We start from the raw sequence: 21350 nt of genomic DNA, 5'->3' as shown, positions 1-21350 counted from the left end.
TTCACAGCCAAGTGACATGTTTGAGCACTTTATTTACTTTTCAGATTAGAGCAAATGGAGTTCATGCCATTCAGCTTGAAACACAGCTAAACAATGATCCTTTTGAAGATCTGTCCTTTCAGCTGCTTTCTGCATCCAAGATTCAGTCATCAGTCCGAATGTCACCGGTTGTACCTTTAAACCAAAAGAAGCTGACAAAGTTGCCTTCTGCAACAGACAATTTTAATACTTTAAGTAACATAAATTGCATGCCAGCAATGCCACTTATTCCAACATATAGTAAACATGAAGAACGTATGTGCAATTCTCCAAATCCATTTGCTCCCAGACTAAACAGCACAAATCCATTCACCGAAGAAACTATTACTGCTGGAAATCCATTTAGAACAGAAACCCAAGAATCTGGAGCTACTTCACATTGTTCAACAGAAGGACCTGCTGCTTATCCTTTCCCACCTCTTCATAAAAGCAAGGCCTCGTTTTATGTTAATGCATTTGAAGACAATTTCAGTTTGCAAAACACATCTTCTATAGCGAACAATGTAAAACCAAGAGGATGGGTAACATTTGATGAAGAGGGTTGTGTGATGAAGTTAAAGTCACCGGACAATCACACTGAGTTAAAAAGAGCAAGTTCCATGAAAGCAACTTCTTTTCCAAGTTCACTGGGCACTGAACAAAATATATTTGGCTCAGGTTCTGCCATTTACAATGACTGGAACAGAAGCTCTGATTCTTTCTGTTCTTTGCCAGCAAGACCCCCACCTGCACCTCCTGTACCGCCCAGGTCCAATAGCACTAAATCAACTGCAGGCCCTTCCCAGGTACCTAAGGTTTTATCAACACAAGATTTTACTGAAAGATAAATTCTTTAAACTTGTTTGCTAAGAGTATTATCTCCTAGAATTGGGCATTGATGTAATTCTGTGTGCAATAGTTTTGGCAGATGCACTGAACTTTAAATATGTCACTATGTACAAAATTTAAAGGTGTGTGTGTATATATGGTATTTCACAAAGCTAATTCCACATGTGATTTTATTATGCCACTACTAATAGGGCACAATGCAGGGAAGTTTATGCATATTTAAATCCCATTTTAACCCACAGGACTCAAGTTCAAAATTAGAAGTTCCCACCAATTAATTTAAATACAAAACATGAGCACCGTTTTATCCTTTTAGTGCACATAAATTTATTTATTACAAAATATTTTAAATACTATTTTAAATACCCTCCTGACTGGTAGAACTTAGAGTCACTTCCAGTAGCCGAAAACTGGTATATTTATAAGTATTTACCAAAGAACTGCCAAAGTTTAATTAATGACTGTTTAAGGGTAATGTTGGGGAAATGTTATATACCAGAGGTTTATGAAGATTTGTAATGGTGAATTCCACAAAGAGTCGAAAGATTTTTTTAAAAGTACACAGCATATAGTAATATATTTTACCTGCAACTGCATATGTACTATTGTTTTGCACACATGGGAAATATTGTGGTCACTTATAATCCAGTTATTCAACTTTTGCTTTGGATACTACTATTAAGGAACTTTCATTTCAGAAAAATATGAATATTTGCTTTTTAACTTGAAGAGCAGAATTTCATGACTCAATACAATGTAGTCAGTTTTGATACAAAAATCTGAAGTAATCTGCTATGTGGTCCATGCATTTCAGTTTTGTTTGCATCCTCCCTTACTATCTATAGAAGTGCTTGTGTCTTAAATTGGGCTTCAACAGATAGTTTTTGTACTGTTCTGTAAAGCTTTTTAGATGCATCACTGTTCTCCCCACAGACAGAAGCTGTCAATGCCACATGTGATATTTATGGAGGCTAAATCTGTTCCTGTTTGCACAATGCTTTGTAAACTTGCAAATGGTCTTGTCCCCCATGGTTTTTGCAACAAATGTCATTTGTAGTATTTTGGTGTCATGAAGGAAACAGTAGTGTTTTCAATGATACGTCATTAGGCAAGCTATAGATTCTCTTATACATATTGTCACAGCTATTTATATTGATTGCTTTTTTAAAAGCTTGTGAAAAATCTTTTTTGAGAAGGGCCTCGCCAAACCTGTCTGTTCTTCTGTTGACTGTTAGCAAAGTCTCTGCCTTTTGGTAGCATCTAAGTGAAGCACAGCTTTCCATGGAGCAGCAAAAATAAAATTACATTTCTAAATTATTTACTACTATCCCAGCATATTTCTATAAATCATCCCAGCTAGCAGTGCATAACCATTATCTACAGTTGGATAGATAAGTAAATACAGTGACTTCTGTATTGTGCTTTTACAGTGAAGTTCATTTAAAAGTACTTGTACATCTTAAAACATCAGTGGTACTATAACCTTTGTGCTTCAGTATGTGATTTAACTCGTTAAAACTCTGATTATTAACATCTGTGTGATAGTGCTTTGGAATAATCTTATGTTAGCAAAACAACTGTGTTCTGGAAAGTTAGTGCAAATTACAGTTCAGTGATATGTAGACCTTGTTTAGATTTTTATTTTCAATTATTACAGTTTTTCTATAACATATTTAAAATACAAGCCCCCATACACCTTCAATAGATTACAGAATCTGGCAGCAAAGTACCACCAAAATTGCAACAAAGTATCTAAAAGTATAGGATAAATAGTTAATCATAATATATTGCTAAAAGTAATTTACTAGTGGCGTCAAATTTACAAACTATGTAAAAAAAAAAAAGCTATATCTTTCATGGAGTGTGTTCCCTGTGGCAAGTTGCTTTGTTAATGTGTAACAAATTATTGCTTGTGGTACACAATATTTGACTATATCCAGTGCAAAATGACAGTATTAACTCAGTGGTCTACAATATTCCATACATATCCTGTGAAATGTGGTGTTGCATTAATTAAATAAATATATCGATCTTTCAGAATATAATATCCATTAATTGACTGTGTCAAGATTTGGTTTTCTCTTGTGGCCTGACATTCTCAAATGTGCAGCCAACTTGCCCCTTTAGGAAGGGACATAGATTTCTCCTGCAAAGAAAAGCTTAGTTGGTTGGTTTTTTAAAAAAATTCAGATGCTCACATCTAGGGTGACTGCACCATGCTCAGTTGCAGAGCAAATAACAGAGGTGCCGGGGAGAGAGGGCAACCTTTTATTGTCATGAGGTATTCTTATTCAATTCACACATCTTTGGACTGGTGGACAGAGGCCTAGGTATGGCAGCTGGCAGCCCAACAGCTACCTGGGTCAGTCTTAAGCTGTATATGGATTAAGACCAGCCCTGTGAATGGAGCTTAGAAACTCACTGGGACCCACTGTGGTTGTTTCAATACAGGCAAGGGTAAGATCTCTTCCGTGATTCCTGTTGGCAAGTAAAGCAACTGAACTGCAGTGTTCTGGAGCAGCTGCATTTCCTGAACTGTCTTCAAGGGAAGCCCCATGCAACAAAGTGCACTGCCAACCTCAAAAGACACCAGAGTGTAGATAATATTGGCTAGGCTACCTCTGGCCAGGAAGGGGTGGACGTCAACACAAACATGCCTCCTAGGCTTCCTGAGAGAAAAGTGAATAGCTCTCCCAGGCAGCGCACCTTGTCCCTTAAGCCGGAACGCACAACCCTTTCCAGAGTTGGTTGATCATCTATCTTCTTTTTCTTCCTTGGCGATCACTCGTAGCCGAGTAAGATTGTCTTCATAAACACAGTTTTAACAGTGTTTATGTGGAGGCCAATTCTGGAGCCACATATCCTTCCACAGTGGGGACATTGGTTTCCGGGCGGGAGTTGATCACGGTGAGGGTTTGCCAAGCGTGCCTTCCTCTTAGCACGTTTCTCCCTTGTGTCCTGAGTTTGAGTGTTTCCAAAGCCCATGACACCTTTGGTAAAGGCTGTTCTCCAATTGGAGCACTCGCAGGCCAGTGTGACCCAGTTGTTGGTGTTGATCACCACCACCCTGCGCACATGAAATGCCCATGGATCCTTTTCTCTCCGCCCCCCCCCCAACCCAGCCGTGCTGTAGTTCATTTTCACCAGTGGCGTAGCGTGGGGGGTGCAGGGGGGGCCGGCCGCACCGGGCGCAACATCTGGGGGTTAGGGTTAGGGGGCGCAAATCCACGGGTTAGGGGGCGCAAATTACTTGCCTTGCCCCGGGTGCTGACAACCCACGCTACGCCACTGATTTTCACACACCTACCTGCTTCTCCCCATTTTGGCAAATAAGCACAGGTGCGCTCATCGTCCTCGCTCCGCGGCCACGCTTCCCCCGAGCCAAGTGCTGCTCAGCGCTCCAGCCAAACCTCGACGTCCTCCTCCCGCTAGCAAAGCGTTCCTTAAGGAGGACGCGGGCCCTTTAAAAACGGCCCCGTTCTCGACGCCCCCTCCCTGGGGGCGGGCGGGGCTAGTGCTGAGTGACAGAGAAGACGCGAACCTTCGCGTTGCGCGATTGGTCGGGTGAGGAACACTTCCTGGGTCGCCGAAGTTGCTAGTATAGAGCACCGAGTTGAGCCCTGGCGGCGGCGGCGAACGGAGAGCGGGAAGTTGGCTTGAGGAGCTTTTCCTACGCGGCGACTCAGGTGAGTGGGGTTTGGGAGCTTGGGGGGCCGCTGCGGAAGACGGAAAGCCGAAGGAGCCGGTCGCGCGCGCTGCTTTGCGTGCGTCGGTTGGTTTCCATAGAAACGAAAGGAACCGTTGAAGGGGCGGAGCCCTGAGTGGACGAGCCGCCTCCCCCCCCCTTCCATCTTTCTACCGGCAGTTGTTTCAGGAAGAGCTTTTTTCAACCCGGCCGCTTATTTCCAAAGCTTGAAGTTGGTTCCCGGTTCCTAGATTTCCCGGTTTCCCACCTCCCTTGTGCACTCTCGGTTTTCCTGCTTCGCTTTTCTTAAGAAACTGTTTAAAAGGCTCAAGAGCCCTGTAAGACCTTTGAGAGTTATTGGGCCTTTTATAAAGGACTTCTAGATCAGGAAGCTTTGCCTCCTCCAGGATGGGGAAGGGACAGCTGCTGACTCGTGGGCTGATTTCCAGAAAAGAAAAGGAAGGAAGCTACATCTTGTCAGGAAAGGAAAGGTGGCGACCTCACAGCAGCTCAGTTGCAATCCCTTAACCCAGCCTCGCACCAATGTGGCCACAGAATATACTGGAAGACCCACTCTTCTGCTTTCCTCATATATATTAATGCGCGTAATTTGTCACTAGTTGTGTTCCTCCAACTCACAGGTACCTGCTGCGTAAAAAGCACAAGGCTAGACCTTGGTTGTAAAAGACCAGAAGCTGGAACTTTTCTGTAGCAACCTCACATGCCCTTTTACATCCTTTGCAGCATCTGAGAAAAGCCAACAGAGGTTACATTTTGTAAACTGGAATGAGCAAATGAGTCACTTTCAAGTAAGAGCCCAATTTACACTTTTAAAAGACTTTTTTTTTTTGCAAGCAGTTTTTTGGGAGTTAGGGAAGATGGGTAAGGTTTACAGATTCTAGAAGGAAAATCGGGGAAAGTAATGTTTGGCTGCTGAGTCTAGAGAAATTATAGTTCCTTAAAATAGGGTTGCCAAAAAGTAAAAACCAGGACACCCCAAAAGTTGCTAAGGTTTTTTTAGGAAGATCCCAAAACTTTTTTTGACAACCCCCAAAGTTGTTGAACTTTTTTTTGACAAAAACAATATGCACCATTGGGGAAGAAGCCTTACCACCTGGTTTGGCATAAATGTAGAATGGATGTCAAGGTTTAGTAGGTGCAAATTAAGAAGTGAAACAAGGAAACTGTATATGCTCAGAGCCACTGTTTACTTTCCATGTTTCATGCTATGGAACTTTTAGTGAAACTAGGCTCTAAGGCAGAGTTCATAGCTTTGGAGAATGACTACTGGCTTAAATTAAGAGCTACATATACCCTTATTATAAAAGGAATCTTGTATTAAAAGTGATCTCAGAATATCACAGCTTCATGCAATGTAACAATAACTTTGATTTAAAAACAATAACAACCCTTAACCTACAAAATAGGGCGGAGTCTGTGCCGTTTTATGGAATGGTCTCTATACCACACTTAGATGTTGGATTTTTAAATACAATAAATAATTATACAACAGTTTCCACATCCTCATCCTCCTAGGTGACTAGGGTAGGGTTTGGCATTTTAGGACTTTTAGTGTGGAATTCCAGGGAGGGATAGGATTCTGAGCATCCCTGCAACCAAGACTAAAGTGAACTATGTGCCCCATAGTAGAGGTTCTGTTTATTTTTGAAACAGATCTGAAACCTTGTGGTTGGGCACATTCTTAGGAAGGAAAGAAAGGAAAAACAAAATTATTTTCCCCAAACTCTGAAGTTCTTACCTATTAATTACTGCTATGCTTGCTTACTCTTATTTATTCTCAAGCCTCGCAATGAACCTTTGACATTCTGGTCCTGTTTTGGAGGCTAGGGGACTTTATTTCCTTTTATGTTGCTTTGAAACTGTGCAACTGTAAACTTGGTATCGGACAAATTTCCTGTCTATAGTGTTTGGCTCTCATAGTCAGTTTCTCAAAATGTTTATTTGCAAGGTTCTTGACACCTTTTTCCTGTTCTTGTCGGATAAATGGTGACACATTTTCTTTAGTATTTGTCTCTGTTTCTCTGCTTTTGCAGAAATGGTTTTGCTCCATGTGAAGAATGGTGATGAGAGCCAATTTCTGCTGGAGACAACAGGCAGCATTTCCATTGAAGATTTAACACAGGAAGTGACCAAGATTTACAATGGAAGGCTCAAAGTTCATCGTGTTTGTGCAGGTGTGAAATGTATCCATTTGCCTTCCTACCCACCCCAACTTTCTTGTGGAAAATGAGCATTTTCTATGGCAATGCTTCCTTCCTAATCCCTATGGGTTACTTATGCCATGCAAGGGTTAGTGTTTTTGATGGCACTGACGAGCTGCGTAAATTTGCTGACAGTTTGGTGTTTTTTTCTGTTAGGAATTGCTATCTTTAAGAAAATAAAATAAAAGCATTTTAATGGTTCTTTGAATTACCCACATAGGATTCATAGATGAAGGAACAATAAACCTCTTAAATCGTGTCTGTAGGATATAATTTAAGCTAATATTCTAATTCTACAACAGCCCAATTTTTGTTTTTCAGATATTTAGCAATCTCTGCCAAATAAGAGAGCCAAAGGTGCCTGCTTAAAACATTTCTGCTTAAGCATGCCTAGCCAGACATGAAGAAATTATGTGTGCTTTTATCTCTTTTTAGTTTATTGTTGGTTTTAGTTTTGAATTTTTAAAAATACAGTCGTACCTTGGAAGTTGAATGGAATCCATTCCGGAAGACCGTTCGACTTCCAAAATGTTCAAAACCAAAGTGCAGCTTCTGATTGGCAGCAGGAAGGTCCTGCAGGCAATCGGAAGGCACGTCGGACGTTCGGCTTCCAAAAATAGTTTGCAAACCGGAACAGTCACTTCTGTGTTTGCAATGTTCAGGAGCCAAAATGTTCGGGAACTAAGCTGTTCGACTTCCAAGGTAAGACTGTACCTGTTTTTAACTGTTTTTATTGATAATTGTAATGTTGGGTTTTTTGTAAACTGCTTTGAAGTTTTTATTAAAATCAAGAGGTATATGATTTTTCTTAAATAATTTAAATAAATAAAGGGTAATTGACATAATTTTATCATCTTATCCCATTCTCTGGGTTTTTTTAATAGAAATAGAAACACTGGCAGAACATGGTATTTTCTTACCTCCTAACATGCAAGGTCTGACAGATGAGCAAATAGAAGAGCTGAAGCTGAAGGATGAATGGGCAGAAAAATGTATTCCAAGTGGTGGAAGCGTCTTTAAAAAAGATGAAATTGGACGAAGAAATGGGCATGGTAAATAAATGTACCTTAAGCGTATATGACTTTTTTGTATATAATTAGCCAAGAGAGGATTCTATAAGAAATTTATTTAGTATTTTGATACTGCATACCTTTTCATGTTGAAAAATGACTGTAGGTTATGTAAATAATGCTAGTTATGTTATTTGCATTATCAGACTTAACATATTTGCAACGGTATATAAAAACCATTCTCAGGACCTTTCTATTGAATCCAAAAAGTGTGCCTGTTTTTTATGCTTAGCGCTATATTCTGGCAAGCCCCAGTTCAACGTCAGTAGCAAGATACATACTATAATAGACAGTGGGACAATGTAGCTATTATGTTCTGGATAAGTGAGCTGTTATAAAGTGCAAGTACATGCAGCCAGCAAGAAAACTTAAATTGGTTGCCTAAAATGAAGCAGTAGTGCTAGGAAAGGGGCTCTTCAATCTTTTAGCATCAGATGAGCCTGAATTCCTCTAACAAAAGCTGCGCATTTCATGATTTGGATTCAGAAGTTCTTTTTGCAGCTAAAAGTCACTTCCATTTGTTCACACCCCTTTTCCACCATTTCACCCCATTTCAAAGGGTCTTCCAGAAGCTGCAGAGTGGCTGAAATCAGGAAAGCACTGCTGTATGAGTAGAATATCATTTGCACTTCTTTAGAACCAATTCTCTGTTTGCACCATTCAGAAATGACATCATTCAGATTATTTTGTGCCAATAAATAGGTGCAAAATTTAACATACAAGGCAGTCTTTATACTTACTAAATGTATATATTATATTTTTTTAAATTAAAAAATGCCAATAATATCAATGGGTCTGCTCGGAATGAATAAGAATATGAGGTTTAATGATGCCTGGCTTAAGAGAGACATTTACAGCGGCAACATTTTATGTAAAAATATTGCTTTTTATATAGTCAGCCTGCATATAATACCATATCATATTAAATGCAGATTTCTTATTTTAAGCTCCAAATGAAAAAATGAAACAGGTTTTAAAAGCAACAGTAGAAGAAGCCAAGGCACTAATATCTAAGGTAAGATACTTCTATATTTTTGTATGGCATTTGAGTCAATTAATTAACATTTTAAAATTTGGACTTAATTTTATCAAACAGCTCATGTTAACGTACCTATTCAAAGGTCATAAAGATCTCTGTATGACCAAAATCAGCAACATTTTGCCACTCCAGTGTAGCTGTGGCGGTGTCACATTGCAAGCCAATCAACAATATCACCCCATGGCTTGGCGGTGTGGATTAGAAATACCAGTAGCTTTGTAGAATATTTGACCTTATTGACTGTTGTATATTTTAAGTTTCTTTTGAATACTTGTATAGAAAAAGCAGTTTGTAGATGTTTAATCCCCACCCCTTGTTTCCAATCAAAAATATCTCATGGAGTAGAAATAAAGGTATTGTCCACAAGGAGTCTCTCTTCTCCTAGCTTCACATTTCCTTTTGAGGGTGGAGTTGTGAATTAAAAGTCCATTAAAATATATAATGTAAATCTATACATTCTATTGATTTTAGTGGGAAAGTGGAGCAAATGCTCAATTTTCCCCCTTAGTGGTCAGTGAACCTTTCATTGTCCTCTGAGTAAACCATGCTGCTGGCTTGCTCCAGAAACTTTTATCACTTTGGAAAAAATGGTAAACACTGCATAAAAGAGGTGATTCTGCATCCAATTTTGCATTGACAGCAAGTATGGGTCTTATACATATCTGCCACAGATCTTTTCAATAGAATTTTGACGAGATTTCATTTTTATCTTAGCCAATATTGTGTACAGTAAAACAAACATTTGATCCTTTATGTATCAGGCAGAAAAGCTAAGTGTGGCTTTCTTTGTTACTTGGCTTTCCTCAAATGTCATGCTGAGTCACATTGTGAACTGCAAGGAAAACATTCTTTCCTCTGTGCTTTGTTGGTTTGTTAAATTAAATGTCTTCTGTCTGTATTTCAGAAACAAGTGCAAGCCAATGTGTGTGTTAATAAGGATATGGTGAAAGATGCACTGGACCAGCTCCGAGGAGCTGTAATGATTGTTTACCCAATGGGACTCCCTCCATATGATCCAATTAGAATGGAGTTTGAAGATAAAGAAGATCTGTCAGGAACTCATGTAATGATTTACTTGGGTTACATGGTTTCTAATTTTAAAAATATTGCCCTTCCTGGAATTAAAAAGTCTGGGCTTTTGCAGAACATGTAGTCATTTGTGTGTTATTCGTGTAATTATTTGATTTATATTCTGCTCCATCCCAAAGGTTACTAAGTGCACTAAGTGACTTGTACAACTTAATATGTTTTGAATTAAAAATGGCTTTTCCTCTTGCTGCAGTTGTTCTTCTGGTTAGAGACTGGGACCAAAGTGTCCTTTCCCTTCCCTGTATACTGCAGGGCAAGTAACCATTTCTGCAGACTTATTTTTTGAAAGGCAGCAGGGAGAGGTAGTGTTATATTATAATGATTTCAGGTTTGTGAAAATTTGGTGAGTTAATAAACATTTGTTAGAAATCATGAAATTCCCTTTAATTACCATTTAGCTTTTTTTCTAGGATAACACCGTTTATTTGTTTATTTAAGATCCATCTTAAAAATGGATTTGAAATTGGAACATAAATGCTGAAGTCTGCATTGATGAAACTGATACCACATCACACATAAATAAAAATTTAGCAAGAAAACAATGAATTAATTAGAACTGATTTCCTGTCACAATGAAATCTGTGTACCCTTAGATCCCAGTACATGTCATCTCACAGAATCAATCACTTGATAAACAAAAATCAGTAATGATGTTGTACTTAAGGCTGCCTGTTTTAGTTCATGATTCACTTAAAAAATAGTAAGTGAGGCTATATCCTCTGCATAGTAGTACTTCACCAATAATTGAATATGTGCATTCTTTGAGAGTGTTTACTTTCCATCATCAGCAATGGATTTTGTACCTGTTTATTATTTTTTTAAAGGGTGGAGGGACAGTTTCCTACACTGCAAAGTTTGTCTTAGTCATTATATTTGTTTATTTTTTAGTGACGAAATGGATATCTGTCTGTTAGACAAGTTGTTCCCACTGCTCTGAAAAAGTTTAATCTGCAATCTGTGTATTTTAACCTTCCTGGTGTCCTCCAGATGTTTTGGACTGTAATTCTGTGCTGACTGGGGCTGATGGAAGTTGTAGTCCAAAACATCTGGAGATCAGGCTGGTATATTTGTTGAAACCACTAAGCATTTCATGACTTAATTTGTCATAGGCTGCACTTGAGGTTATTGAGGAACCAGAGGCACAACTGTGGTGGGCAGCAAAAGAACTGAAGAGAACAAAGCAGCTTTCTGACTATGTGGGCAAAAATGAGAAAACCAAAATTATTGTGAAGATACAGAAAGTAAGTGAAACTCTTGATACATTTCAGTGCATTTCATTTCTCTTTTGGTGTCTTGGAACAAACCATGACACCATACTCATTGGGCCAAGAATAGCTATTTTTCTAACCTGGGTGCAGTGTAAGAATTAATTTTTATTATATTATACAGCACCCCTTGAGGCACACATGACAAGGGGGTATTAGAGATGTGCTACTTGATCTCAAGTTGTTTTTGAAGTATAGGAAGCCTTTTTGAGTGAATCCAAGGATGACTATAAGGAACGTATATGGCATTTGTGGCCTTACAGATGTTGTTGGACTTCAGCTCCCATCAGCCCAAGCCAGTATTGATGATGGGAGCTGGTGTCTAACAAATATTTAGAGCAGCCTTTCTCAACCTTGGGTCTCCAGATGTTGTTGAACTACAACTCCCATCACCCCAGCTAGCAAGGCTAGAGTTCAGGGATGATGGGAGTTGTAGTCCAACAACATCTGGGGACCCACAGGTTGAGAACTGCTGATTTAGAGGGTCACAGTTCCCAGTCTCTGCTGTAAGGAAAGACCTGGAATAAACGTATAGGCTTTTGTTTATCAATAAGCACCTGAATAACTTATTTTGTGCAGCAGTTCTCCTATACTGCTGTGCTTGTTGCTTGTACACCTACCCTTAAAACCCAATTGAAATTCTTTTTTCTCCTGCTGCTTGTGCTTCTTCAATTCTATATTTCATAATGGCAAAATCCTTATCATTATAATAGATGATGTATGTATGAAGGCAAGGACCATAAGTTCCTCTGCAAACATAGTTGTGCCCTCCTGTGAAATGTCATTTAGGCCCTAGCTGTCATGGGGGACAGGGATCTTTTCACAACAGGTTCACAGGTAATTGGCAGGCAGTGACTTAAACCATGGTTTATTATGTCACAGAATAGTTAAAAGTGCCAGTGAGTACAAACTTGCTTTATTTTTCCAGAAAGGACAAGGAGCTCCAGCCCGTGAGCCTGTCATAAGTGGTGAAGAACACAAACAGATGATCCTTTTTTATCACAGAAGGCAAGAGGAACTCAAGGTATCTAGGGTTTATTGTGGTATTTATGGTGTTGAAAACAATGCAGGTAAACATTTTTGCAGTTTTAAACATATTTTCTTTGCTATTTCCCCAACAGAAATTGGAAGAAAATGATGATGATTCATTTTTAGATTCTGAATGGGCTGACAGTCATGCCTTGAAAAGACATTTTCATGGTGTAAAGGACATTAAGTGGAGACCTAAATGAAGCTATGTATGCAGTTTTTTTTCCTTTTTACAAGATAATTTAATCCACTGAGGTTTACAAATAACATGGATGATAAAATGTGCATTATAATTATTGTGAAATATTAGCTTCTAGTTTTGTAGAAGTGATCTATTGTTATGATTGATTGCAAAATATATTCAGCCTCTTTGACACACTTGCCTTTTAGAAATAAAAAACTAAAGCTTATTTTGTGAATCCACTACAATAGACTTACAAATTGGATGTTTATATTTTAAACTAGTTCACCAGCATGGCTGTCATATTATTAAACTGGTTGTCGTCATTCTACAGCTGTCTTGTTTCTGTTTGTCCATTGTAATTAAGGTGTTCAAAATGATGTAAGCTACTTTAGAAGGCAACACTTTTTTTAATGTGTAGACCATTTGTTGGATCCAGACTTCACTCCTGCCAGTGCCAATTTCTCCCTCCCTATGCAGCCTCCAGCATTACCACACTGTTCCAGAGAGGAATGGCCAAAAGTCCTTTCCTCCTCCCTACCAATGGGATCCCTCTGTTGAATCAAAGCATTCAATGGACAGAAGGAGCCTTTTCATCTGCAGAAGTTGAATTCTGGTTCCGGACCCATGTTTGCAACTGTGTGATTCAAACATTAATGGAGAACTCATCACAATCTGGGGTATCCACTGTTTATTCCTACTTTACCCATTTTAGAGATAAATGGATAAACAACTATTTCCCCATTATAGCTCCAACCATGTGGAGAATTAGGTCATTTTTACACTCCTGCCATACATAATCATTAGGCATTATTTAAATTATGGTTGAAAGAAGCGTGGATTTATCAGACATGATCTAGCCCTGTTGCCTTGAAGGGCGGTGTAAAATATTTTTAAAAATACATATCAGTTCATGGAACCTGGTCATCTGAGCAGCCACAGTAAGGACAATTTGATCAGTGCTTTTTTAATATCTTGGGTTAATTGCTTTGCAGGATTGTTGTGAAGATAAAATGGGAAGGATACTCTATATGCCTCCTTGAGCTCCTTGCAGGAAAGGCAGGAAATAAATATTGCATAATAAATAATTGCTAGGATGTAAATAGCTATCCTGCCAGAAAACCTTGCAGTCAACAATACTGTAGACTTGAGCTGAAATAGAAAGTCAACTGATATTTTTAAAAGAACGATGAGTTCCATGAACTCAAAGATAATTTGTTCTTTTTATTTTTTAAATAAATGATATTTATTATAATTTGTTCTTTTTAAATAACATTGTATCTTAAAGGCAACACCAGGAAGTCTCTCTGTAATCTGAATAAAATTTCTCAACGGGATCTGGTATCAGAGTAACAAATGAATGTATTTCCTTTTTAAAAAATAAATGGAAAGTGGGGTGTGAAGATTGGTATCTTTGGTAAGAATGCTATTCTGTGATTTTTGCTTCTGGTCTTTCTAATCTAGCTGGACCCGCCACATACATCTAAGTCTGAGCCAGAACTGCTGCCCAAGGTAAGGCTTATTACTCCTAGGGACATAGGGAGCATGTCCTTAACTCTATTATTTTGGGATTGGCGGTGAGCAAAAGCAATGAGCTTGTGGTACACACACAGGGAGAGAGAGAGAGATGCATACTTTTATAGCCACCCTTGCTACATTGTGCTGTAGAGACACTTTAAAATTACAGCAGTTGCACAGAACAATTATCAGGCTTCACAGCAGCATTACTCTTCTCAGCTTTGGTTTTACGTTTTGCTGGGCAGAAGCTCAAATGATTATACTAGCAAACTGAACTCAATTTAAAAGGATCAGTTTTCAGTTTAATAGTGATAACAACATTGCCTGCACACTGCCTATGTTCAGTCTGAATGTTTTTTGTGTCCACACTGCAGAGGGATGGAAGATCTGATACTCTAAAATAGCATATACGGAATCTAACTGCTGAGCTTGAGCAATACTACTTAGGAGTTTACGTCACTGTAGGTAACAAGACATTCATGTCCAGGCTGGTGCGCAACCATAACAGATGTGTGTGATTTGTTTAATAAAGACCCAAAGGCAAAACTAGTAACTGTGTTTTTGAAATAGCGCTTATCAATCACTTTTAGAAGCAGGAAAAGTGCCATGAAGCAATGTCTGTGTCCATGAATTTCTGTCCTCTGCTCCATCTGTATTGCATTTATTCTTGTGTTGGTGAAACCTCCAGATCCTGGCATGGGTCACCGAGTGATAAAGAATGTTCAGTCGCTGAGGGAATTAAGCAGTTTACAGTGCTCTCTGGAAAGCAAGGAAAAGTCAGGTTGGCTAGGATTAAACCTCACACAGGCAGGTTGAGGAGTGAAAAGAGGTCCAGGTATGTAGGGAATTTAAGGGACAAACAGGTGGAGGCAAGGAAGCTAGAGGAAGGATTGGGCTAAGAAAATAAAACCTGGAGGAGTAGCAGGCAACTTGAATTAGGGAACCGGGATGAAAGAAGACTGAAGAAATGGCACAACACTTAAGGAGAGGATGGAGGTTGACTGAGGAGGAGATCGGATTGCCAGGGAGGGTGTTCAAGAGGTAAGATGGCTACAGGAAGTTGCTGTTACTAGATGGAAGGTCTAGAACAGCCTTTTCCAACCTGGTGCCTTCCAGACGTTTTGGACTACAACTCCCATCAGCTCCAGCCAGCTGATGTTATTACAGAGCAGGGATTCTAACTTTGTTTACAGTGTCTGAGCACAGCTCCCAAGTCTGTCACTCAAAAAGTCATTCCTGGTCTGTGCATACACCCTACGTTCTTCATTTAAGTAGCCTAATTTAGAAGGGAATTGGAAACCCTTGAAGATCAAATGCAAAGTGAGCTAGAGATTAATTCTTGATGTACTTTCTGTCTCTCTCTGCCATACAATACTATGGACAAAAGCATACTGTTAAAAAGCATAGCTGAGATGAAGCAAAAACAAACATGCATGACAGAATTAGTACATACTTTACAATACAAATGCTGCTTGTCAGTTTCAAGGACATGACTTGCCTTTCATTGTACACCAACAAGTACATGCTGTACTGCAATAAATTTTGGGCACTTGGAATGAGGAAGTTCACAGAGAAATGAGGAAACTTGGCACTTCCCTCACAAGGAAAAAAAGCACACTTTTAATTTCTTATCCCAAGATTATAATGTGGGAGGGAGAGAACTTACAAGGAAACATAAATAATAAATTGAAGTTCAATTAACTCCTTAAAAAAGTTCCCCATTTATAACTTTTCAGTACAGTAGTATTTTACTGAGAAATCCATGTGGGCATTTCCTGATTTTAACAACTTGCCTGTGGTCATCTGAATGTTAGGGAGGAGGGGACTTTGGGTATTAGTAATGTATTCCACTCTCCCTTCAATGCTATAGGTACATAGGATATTTTGTGAGATTGAAATTTGGATGAATTATTCTATGTCTGCCTATGCTGATACTAATACAGTGTACCCTATATGAGAAGAAAATGGAGGTTCTTGTGGGGCCAGGAAAGTGGGATATCATCCATCTGCAGAAAGGAGCAATAGATGGCATTCAACTAAGTTTTACTCTGGGTAGACCCACTGAAATTAAATTAGTGCCATTAATTTCAGTGGATGTACAATACCACTAAGGACTCCTTCAAAGAGCTAATCCGCAGTCCTGCCTCATCACCACTACCATCTGCTATAGAACTAAGTTACTGTGTGGGCGATCAACATATCCATCATTAGGTATGGAAAGATCTGTTTCTTAGTTTTCCAATCCTAACTTCAGTTCTCCACATTTTGCAGCAATTTGCATTTAAAGAAAAAGCTTTTGAGGATTCATCAGCATTTTGTACAAATTTCTCCAAACACATTTCATATGCAGTTTTGACTAATGTACACATTTTTGCAAGCACATTTTTCAAATATAAGGCACTTTTGTATGCTACTTTCACCGATACCTTCATTTGTATGCACACTTTCCCCTAATATATTCATTTTTGTAAACATTGCTTGTTTGGAGAACTGCATTGCAAAATTTGGGTAAGAGTGAATTTCAAAGAATAGCTGTATTTTGGTTTGTATATTGTTCTAGAAAGTGTGAATTTAATAGATTCAGCTTTAAATGCCAACTGAATTGAATTTCTCCTCCATTCCTATCCACCATTTCTAATTGATTCCATTATGCAGCTTAATTCAGTGTTCCTTTAAGAGCTGTACATTCTTTCAGTTTGAGAGAGGATTCTCTGTGGAGCAGAACCAGTAAAAACTTTCAGTGAACTTTTTTTTAAATAACCACACATTAAAAACAACTCTGAGTCATAGAAGGAATCTAATCTTAAAAACAAAACAAACACCACCATCAAAGTCATTCCATCCTTTCAATGTCAATGGCGCTTTGGAGCAAGTCCTTTCAGTTACCAAATGGCTTTCATTGTGTTACTTGGAATGAAAGCATCCAAGTTTGTCTATGGTGCTCAGCTATGTTACAGTAGAATAGATTGTGTTACAAGGCACTTCACAGTGCTTGAGTCAAGCCAGTTGACTAGCTTCGAAGGCATTTCCGTTTCCAATCCACCTCCCTCCTTGACACCCCCATTTTATATTTTTCCAACTGTTTCAGGTCCTCGCTCGAGTGAAAGGAAACCTCAAGGTTGCTTTAATGTGATGCCACACCTTTCCCATTGTCATCTTTACCACACCTTTCAAACAGCAGTGCCTTGGCTGGCTGATCACAATAGCGTCCTGAAAAACCTCCGAGGTGCAGCTGCATGCTTTGGGCCTCAGAGAAATGTTGTACATGCAACAGCTGAATGAGTTTGGATAAAAGGCTTGGGTTTCAAAAAGGATTAATTTTCAACTTCTTTTTCATCCTTAGAATGGGCAGTCCCAATAGGAAACATTTGATTCCTAGGTGGCCTAGCTATTCAAAGGGGCAAATGGTATAATTTTTAAAAGAACTGATCTCCATTAAAGGTTTACATTGAACCACAAATACTAAAAGTTATTTGTTGTAACAGAATGTAGTGTCATTAAACATAAAGTAAGAAGGTGTAAGATGACCCTAATAGGTACCGGTAGATGCTTTTAGGGGACACACGCGTAACTTGCAAGCCCTGTTTATAGTATTTGTTTCTTAAGCAATGCCACTGTATTTGAGCATACAAAACGCACTGCTAAGCCTCTTCTTTCTTGTTATCTTTGGAAGTCCTTACCTTTAGAGTGACACTGTGTGCCCCCTTATGCAACTGTATCCTTTGATTTTAGATTTGCTTTTTATTTTTAAGATACTGGCAACTTTATCATTCTTGTTGTTTCAGTATTTGCATCCTGCTGATATCCAACTACCACAGATTTCTTCCTCAAAGATAAAACAATAACAACAACAACAAAATTCAAAGCAGGACTTTCCAAACAGGCTTCTCGTTTTCTGCAAGTTGACAATTTTTCAGGACATTTCATAAAAGTTATTCCTCTTTCCTCCTCTGCCCCAGCTCCACTCCCCTTTATTTACTGTTTAATTTAGAATGCTTCTAGGGACTTCTTTACAAACTGCATTTTTAAAAGTATACTCAAAACCCTTGATCTTTATGCCAGAAAATGTAATGTGTACACACTACAAACCACGTGCATAATAAGGGTGACTGGTGCCCATTGGGGCTCTGGTAGGGTGGAAAGTAGGGAGACCAACTGTAGGTGGAGCCAGAGCCAGAGCCAATAGATACAGCCAATGAGTTATACTTGTCCCCATCCTCCCTGCTGTCTTCTACAAGAGGTGGCACTGAGACTAAGCAAGAAGAAGACAGTGCCACCTCTTGAACAGGTAAGTAAGAAGACAAGCAGGTAGGCGTTGACTGGTGTCAGACTTGAGGTTGGTGGGGCAGTGCCCCATTTTCCCTAATAAACCAGCCTCCACTCATCAGGGTACATATATGCCAGGGAATCCGGATTTTGCCAGGCAGTGAAAATGCAACCATTCTTACACAGGATAAGCTTGTAAGTCTACATGCTACTAATTAATGAACTTTGGCAATGCTGGGAAAGTTCTGAAACTCAATTTTACATGAGGCAGATTTATTGAAAGAATTCCAGGTTTCAGTTTCAGAACTAGACATTTTGGAGCAGAATAGCTCCAAGCATCAGTGGTGGAGTCTAAGCTAACTACGCTCAGGGCTGCGCCCCTGAGGGTGTCAGGGACCGGGCACCTCGCACGTTGCAGCCTCTCTCCACCTCCAGGATCCTCTTGTGGGGGTGCCTGGTCACGCCCCCTCAAAAAAGCATGCCCAGGGCTATGGCCTCCCCAGCCCCACCACTGGTAAGCATAATATTAAGCCTAAATTCCAGCTAACCGATTTTGCCAATAAATTTAATGATAATATCCTGGGCTGCAAAAACTAATGCTACCGACATAAGAGTACACTCTTAAAATGTATATAGTGGTAGAGCAATATATGTTTAAGCAAAATAGCAAGCAAAGAGACTGACATACCCTTTTATTTCTGAGATGTGTTACTTTTCTAGCTTGTGTCGCTTACACTGTGGGTTAGATTTGCATCATTTGATTTAGCCAGTTTAGGCACCTCCAGAGGCAGCACTTCTCATGTGGTGGAGATGTGGTGTGCACCCTGGCCTCTGCTCATCCACTAAGATTTCAGTAGAACAACAGGTCAGTCCCCTCATAGGTGACAGATGACTGACCTGGGGTCAAAACAGCGGCACCAAAGGACAAGTTGGCAGGCCAACCCAGATCCTATTGGTTAGAGGAAGGACCAGAAGGAGGAGCAGATCTTATATGTCTTTATCTGCCTCTTGGTTTGGCTAGTTATAACACTTGCTTAGTAAGTGTTTGAACTGTGCCTTTGTTGGATAAATTTGCATGATCCTCCCCCCCCCCCCCAGCTATTGCTCAGTAAGCACCTTCTCACTGTGTGCCTGCCCTGCTGGTGTCATGCAGTCTGGATCAGTCCATTGTGGGTGGGGGTTATGAATGCATTTTCTGGCCTTGCAATAGCCTGCTTTTCTGTCCTTTCCAATTCTTTGATTCTTCTATTTTTTTTAAGGACTTCTTGGCAAGTTTATTAGCTTCCTGACTTACTAGGAAATGAATCAGGCTGAAGGTTTTCTGATTCAGTATGAGCTCACTAATTAGTAATTGGCAAATGTTCCCTTTTATTAATTTTTCCCAAGCTCCAATTTTCCTTTAAAACAATAGGAAATGAAAAGCCAAAGTCCACTCCACCCTAGTATATCTTATGCTACTACATTAACGTGTGAGTTCTGCATAGGGAAAGAACGGACAACTCCTAAGTATCACAAGTAGGAAGTGACATTTTTCCTCCTTTTGTTCTTCTAGTTCCCTACAGATTGTGACTAAATGTGGGAGACATTCTTCTCTAAAGGAATAAATTTCTGATTTAACTTTAGATTTGATTGGCCTAAACCATACGGGATTTTTCTAAAGGTTATTTTGAAAAGAAGTCTGCAAAGTGACCCATTTAGTTCTGCAGTAGCCTCTCTTTTTATCTTCAGTACCTTTCAGAAATGTAATTTCCTTAGTGGAAATGTGTGTTGTGCTGGTTTTTAATACGGTCATTCACTTTCAAACAGAAATGGTTTAGATAGAATGATAACGTACAATTAATCAGAGGCATAAAGTCAGTATATGCAACACACACATATTTTAAAGCATTTAATTATTATAATTATTAATAATATAACTTTGCAAATAATTATTTCTAGGAGTTGCAAATGTCCCTTCACAGAAAGTACATTTCTCCTCCTTTATTTTCTTCTTTTTTATTGCAAAAATAGCGTTTTTCATCCAAAACAAATGCATTGCTGTTCATTGGTATAAAATGGACTGAGGCTTCGAGTAGGAGATGCATCCAACCCACTGCTCATCCAGATTTCCTGGATGATCTGTTCTCTCCGCTCTATCCTTTCAGCAAGTTCAGCTGGGTCCATTGAACAATAAGCTGAATAGGAAGTCCTGCAGAACCCTGCTAGTTCATCGGGAAAATCAGAACTGGAAGACTCCTCTCTTTCCTCTTCCTGCTCCTCCTCCTCATCTTCTTCCTCCTCCTCCTCTTCACTGTTTTCATCAGCCTTTTTGTCCTCTGGTATCAAGCGCTTTCTGACCCTCCGCAGTTTTTCCAGGTCATTAGAGCATGACACATGGACCACCAGAGCACAGAGTGTGAGCACGAGGCCAACACAAACACTAGACACAAACAAGAGAGCAGCTCTTTCAGGGTGATCTGAAATTAGAAACAAAATCCCAGACTAAAGGGTTATAAAGGGAGGGCCAGACAAGGGGGTAGTGATGAAAGATCTTCATTTCTGAAAAGGCCCTGTCCTGTTGTGCCACTCCAAGCCTACAAGGTTCACCAGGCTCTGCTAACTTGTCTCTGGCTAGCTGATCCTGCCTGCTTGACCACAAAGCACCATGGCACAGGGAGACAGCTGAGCCGTCTAAGTGTGGGCACCATAATCCTTAAAGCCTAAGGCTAGATCTTCAAGTGCTTCTCTCCTGGTGTAGGCGGTACCATACTTCAGCCAAATGTGTGACTCACTAGGAAGCTGGCTGCTCTAGGGGTAAAGCAGAGGGGAAGCTTTGCCGCTGAAAAGCTGTTTGTATCTGCCTCAGAGCTGCCTATTTCTGGAAAAGTTCGCCAGCTATTGTTAGTTCTTTACTTTTGGCATTTGTACTATTTGGCTTCAAAGACCATGCAACAATATCTGAGTATCTCTGTTCTAAATCCTACCTGTACAGTTCTAATGATCATCCCAAAGCACTTAATCCTAAAAGTGCATTTTACGTCTTCAAAGCAAGCACTTTTAACCCGCCATTAGGGATAACCACGTTATTGCCCCCCCCCTCTGACCCACACCCATAGCATGCTAAGAAAGCAGCACAACAA

General features: G+C 39.6%; 4 protein-coding genes across 25 annotated transcripts in view; 2 read left to right on the top strand and 2 right to left on the bottom strand.

Annotated features, from left to right (window-relative positions):
- Positions 1–2912, top strand: part of SYNJ1 (synaptojanin 1) — a 48012-nt gene extending 45100 nt beyond the window's left edge. For 6 of the 8 annotated variants that reach the window (XM_081003511.1, XM_081003512.1, XM_081003515.1 and 3 more), the window contains one exon: positions 45–2912. In XM_081003511.1, the coding sequence (XP_080859637.1) occupies positions 45–866 (822 nt within the window). In that variant the 3' untranslated portion in view covers positions 867–2912. The remainder of the gene's footprint in view (positions 1–44) is intronic. The other 2 variants (XM_081003517.1, XM_081003516.1) reach the window with 1 other exon arrangement.
- LOC308476133 (uncharacterized protein) overlaps positions 1–4313 on the bottom strand; it is a 33367-nt gene extending 29054 nt beyond the window's left edge. Inside the window, exon 1 of one of the 4 annotated variants that reach the window (XR_013985723.1) lies at positions 4175–4313. Coding sequence is in view for 1 of the 4 variants with exons in the window: in XM_081003566.1 (XP_080859692.1) it covers positions 4175–4188 (14 nt within the window). In the remaining 3 variants the exon portion in view is untranslated. The remainder of the gene's footprint in view (positions 1–4174) is intronic. The other 3 variants (XR_013985724.1, XR_013985725.1, XM_081003566.1) reach the window with 3 other exon arrangements.
- A 100-nt stretch (positions 4314–4413) lies between these two features.
- Positions 4414–17813, top strand: LOC308476129 (cilia- and flagella-associated protein 298). Of its 9 annotated transcripts, XR_013985721.1 has the most exons (11): positions 4418–4553; positions 6607–6747; positions 7659–7826; positions 8792–8859; positions 9788–9946; positions 11082–11213; positions 12166–12261; positions 12359–12475; positions 12928–13127; positions 13912–13959; positions 17751–17813. XR_013985721.1 is itself a non-coding variant. In XM_081003557.1 (9 exons), exons 3-9 carry the CDS (start codon positions 6609–6611, stop codon positions 12467–12469), a joined length of 873 nt encoding a protein of 290 aa, XP_080859683.1. In that variant the 5' UTR covers positions 4414–4553; positions 5297–5361; positions 6607–6608; the 3' UTR covers positions 12470–12778. The 9 variants fall into 9 exon arrangements, 5 of the variants coding, with proteins under 5 accessions (XP_080859683.1, XP_080859685.1, XP_080859681.1 ...); XR_013985719.1 differs by lacking the exon at positions 12928–13127; XR_013985720.1 differs by lacking the exon at positions 12928–13127 and having other exon boundaries at positions 17054–17813.
- Positions 17814–20104: 2291 nt separating this feature from the next.
- The window catches only part of EVA1C (eva-1 homolog C), a 46357-nt gene continuing 45111 nt past the window's right edge, over positions 20105–21350 (bottom strand). For all 4 annotated transcript variants that reach the window (XM_081003546.1, XM_081003544.1, XM_081003547.1 and 1 more), the window contains exon 8: positions 20105–20687. In XM_081003546.1, coding sequence (XP_080859672.1) covers positions 20248–20687 — 440 coding nt within the window. In that variant the 3' untranslated portion in view covers positions 20105–20247. The remainder of the gene's footprint in view (positions 20688–21350) is intronic.

This window comes from Podarcis pityusensis (assembly GCF_964106645.2).
Source record: "Podarcis pityusensis genome assembly, chromosome: 4".
Classification (NCBI taxonomy): Eukaryota; Metazoa; Chordata; class Lepidosauria; order Squamata; family Lacertidae; genus Podarcis; species Podarcis pityusensis.
This window is presented reverse-complemented; position numbering and strand designations above follow the sequence as displayed.

Bases quoted from the DNA above. Each gene is read 5' to 3' on its own strand.
- LOC308476129 (XM_081003557.1), top strand. From the start codon at position 6,609: ATGGTTTTGCTCCATGTGAAGAATGGTGATGAGAGCCAATTTCTGCTG. The intron at 6,748-7,658 runs GTGTGAAATGTA...TTTTTTTAATAG, and splicing joins AGTTCATCGTGTTTGTGCAG to AAATAGAAACACTGGCAGAA. The intron at 8,860-9,787 runs GTAAGATACTTC...TCTGTATTTCAG, and splicing joins CCAAGGCACTAATATCTAAG to AAACAAGTGCAAGCCAATGT.